Source organism: Eleutherodactylus coqui, chromosome 13, assembly GCF_035609145.1.
Source record: "Eleutherodactylus coqui strain aEleCoq1 chromosome 13, aEleCoq1.hap1, whole genome shotgun sequence".
Taxonomy (NCBI): Eukaryota; Metazoa; Chordata; class Amphibia; order Anura; family Eleutherodactylidae; genus Eleutherodactylus; species Eleutherodactylus coqui.
Window position 1 is genome coordinate 127,887,878 of NC_089849.1, and position 2,736 is coordinate 127,890,613.

At 48.9% G+C, this 2,736-nt stretch overlaps 1 protein-coding gene across 1 annotated transcript; it reads right to left on the bottom strand.

The window, feature by feature from the left end:
- Positions 1-445: 445 nt before the first annotated feature.
- On the bottom strand, positions 446-1,580 carry LOC136587447 (cylicin-2-like). Its single transcript, XM_066586016.1, has 2 exons — positions 1,151-1,580; positions 446-1,065 (listed from the first exon to the last, which is right to left on the bottom strand). Exons 1-2 carry the CDS (start codon positions 1,578-1,580, stop codon positions 446-448), a joined length of 1,050 nt encoding a protein of 349 aa, XP_066442113.1.
- Positions 1,581-2,736: the final 1,156 nt, after the last annotated feature.

Below are 2,736 nucleotides of genomic sequence, written 5' to 3' on the forward strand. Positions count from 1 at the left end.
GCGATTGAGCCTCCCTGCAGTATATATCTTGCATCTGGCTTCATTTTCTGTGAGTCGTGTCTTTATGCATTTTTTTCTCACCTCTGTGATTTTATGAACGCTAAACTGGGATCAGCACTGAAAAATAATCGAAAATGTTCACCGAAAGGGAAAAATATTGTGACTCAGCCGCAGAGACACGGCTAGAAGTGAACCCATATCGGCAGACAGTCGGTGCGAGGAATGGACTGTATATCAGTAACTGCTATCATCCTGATGCTTTCCTGCTGCTCTCTGGTTAGGGTTGCTCTGTGCTAAGTCTAAGCTCCAAATGTCTTCTTGCATTCCTTCCTTTCTTTCCTCCCATCCATTACTTTGTTTCTTCCTTCCTCTACTACCTTCAGTCTTTCTTCCTCCATCTCTTCACTACTTTCCTCCCTTCCATCCTTCCTCTTACCATGCATGATCACCCTTCCTTGATCCCTTCTTTCCTTGCTCCTTCTCTTCCTTCCTTCTTCTCTTTTCTTCCTCCCTTCCTCACTTTCTTTGCTCCCTGCTTCTCTTTTCTTCCTCCCTTCCTCACTTTCCTTCCTCCCTTCTTCTCTTTCCTTCCTCCCTTCCTCACTTTACTTCCTCCCTTCTTCTCTTTCCTTCCTCCCTTCCTTACTTTCCTTCCTCCATTCCTCACTTTCCTTCCTCCCTTCTTCTCTTTCCTTCCTCCCTTCCTCACTTTCCTTCCTCCCTTCTTCTCTTTTCTTCCTCTCTTCCTCACTTTCTTTGCTCCCTTCTTCTCTTTTCTTTCTCCTTTCCTCACTTTCCTTCCTCCCTTCTTCTCTTTCCTTTCTCCCTTCTTCTCTTTTCTTCCTCCCTTCCTCACTTTCCTTCCTCCCTTCTTCTCTTTCCTTCCTCCCTTCCTCACTTTCCTTCCTCCCCTCTTCTCTTTTCTTCCTCCCTTCCTCACTTTCTTTGCTCCCCTCTTCTCTTTTCTTCCTCCCTTTTTCACTTTCTTTGCTCCCCTCTTCTCTTTTCTTCCTCCCTTCTTCTCTTTTCTTCCTCCCTTCCTCACTTTCCTTCCTCCCTTCTTCTCTTTCCTTCCTCCCTTCCTCACTTTCCTTCCTCCCTTCTTCTCTTTCCTTCCTCCCTTCCTTACTTTCCTTCCTCCCTTCCTCACTTTCCTTCCTCCCTTCTTCTCTTTCCTTCCTCCCTTCCTCACTTTCCTTCCTCCTTTCTTCTCTTTTCTTCCTCCCTTCCTCACTTTCTTTGCTCCCTTCTTCTCTTTTCTTTCTCCTTTCCTCACTTTCCTTCCTCCCTTCTTTTCTTTCCTTTCTCCCTTCTTCTCTTTTCTTCCTCACTTCCTCACTTTCCTTCCTCCCTTCTTCTCTTTCCTTCCTCCCTTCCTCACTTTCCTTCCTCCCCTCTTCTCTTTTCTTCCTCCCTTCCTCACTTTCTTTGCTCCCCTCTTCTCTTTTCTTCCTCCCTTCTTCTCTTTTCTTCCTCCCTTCCTCACTTTCCTTCCTCCCTTCTTCTCTTTTCTTCCTCCCTTCCTCCCTTCCTTTGCTCCCCTCTTTACATTCTTGTATATTGTCGTAGCTCAGGTTCATCGGTTTTGCTATTTTCAGTGATACTGTTACCATACAGTGCGGCATGGGGTCCCGCGGTCGGCGCGCGTCGCTCCGGCGTCGGGCCCAGCAGCCTGGAGCCCTGTGTCGAGGTCATCCCAGCAGCTTGGGTTGGCCAGTGGGCGGCGGCGTGGGCGTGCCCGCCCGTAGGGTGCCGCCCGCACTCCTCTGTGCTTCTTATACAGCAGTGGGTGGAGTTGCCTCCTCCCACTCTCCGCCCCTGGGCGGAACCTTGTGGTTAAAAGACTGGCAGTGAACTGAGCTCATTGCCAGTTATTGGTTCTGCTAGCCTCTAGTCAGGTCTGTTCCAGTCTGTGCTAGTTGCTCGTCAGTATCCTGTCTGTTTACCTGTGAGCTCCATCTCCAGCCTTACTCTGCTTGTAAGTTCTGTTGGTCTCTTCCACCTGCCTCTTCTGTCGGCACTCTGTCCTCTGTTAGTAGTTCCATCCAGGTAGTCGCTAGGTCCCTAGCCAGTGCAGGGACCGCCGCCCAGTTGTCCGCCTGGGGTTAGCCAGGGCCGAGGCAAGTAGGCAGGGACAGTGGGGTGCGGGAAGATCAGGGCACCCCACCTGGCGCTCTGGGGGGCAGAGTGCCGTAACAGATACATTTTTGGAGCTCATGGAAGAACGTTATTTCCAGCTCCAGCAGCAGAGGAGCGCATCCAGGAAGTATGTGCGCCCGTCAGTGATGTAACGAATGTCTCATTTATTTGCATAGCCATAATAGAGGTTGGCACTGAGCAGTTCTTATGGCCTCTTAGCAAACAGAATGACAGAAGTGACCTTTGATTCCCTCACATTCTGGAACTGAAGAGACGCAAATCAGACGAATAGAAATTAAGTCAACGGGTAAGAAAAATGTTCTTTCATACTTCACAAGGACGTCTGATAGAGAGGGACGAGTTTGGGGATAGGAGGAGATCCCCTCCAAGAGGGCTTCACTGGAGGTGCGGTGGTAGGTTCTCCGTATGGGCGGGTGTTCCACATGGCCTATTCTAACTCACCTGTAATCATTTCATATGTATGCAGCCCCGATACTCTGCCAAGGGGATGTTGCAGGATTTTTAACTACTTTTTTTTGCAGTTAAAACATGAAAATTAACCAAATTGTAATATACTTCCTTTAGACATTTGGAGTC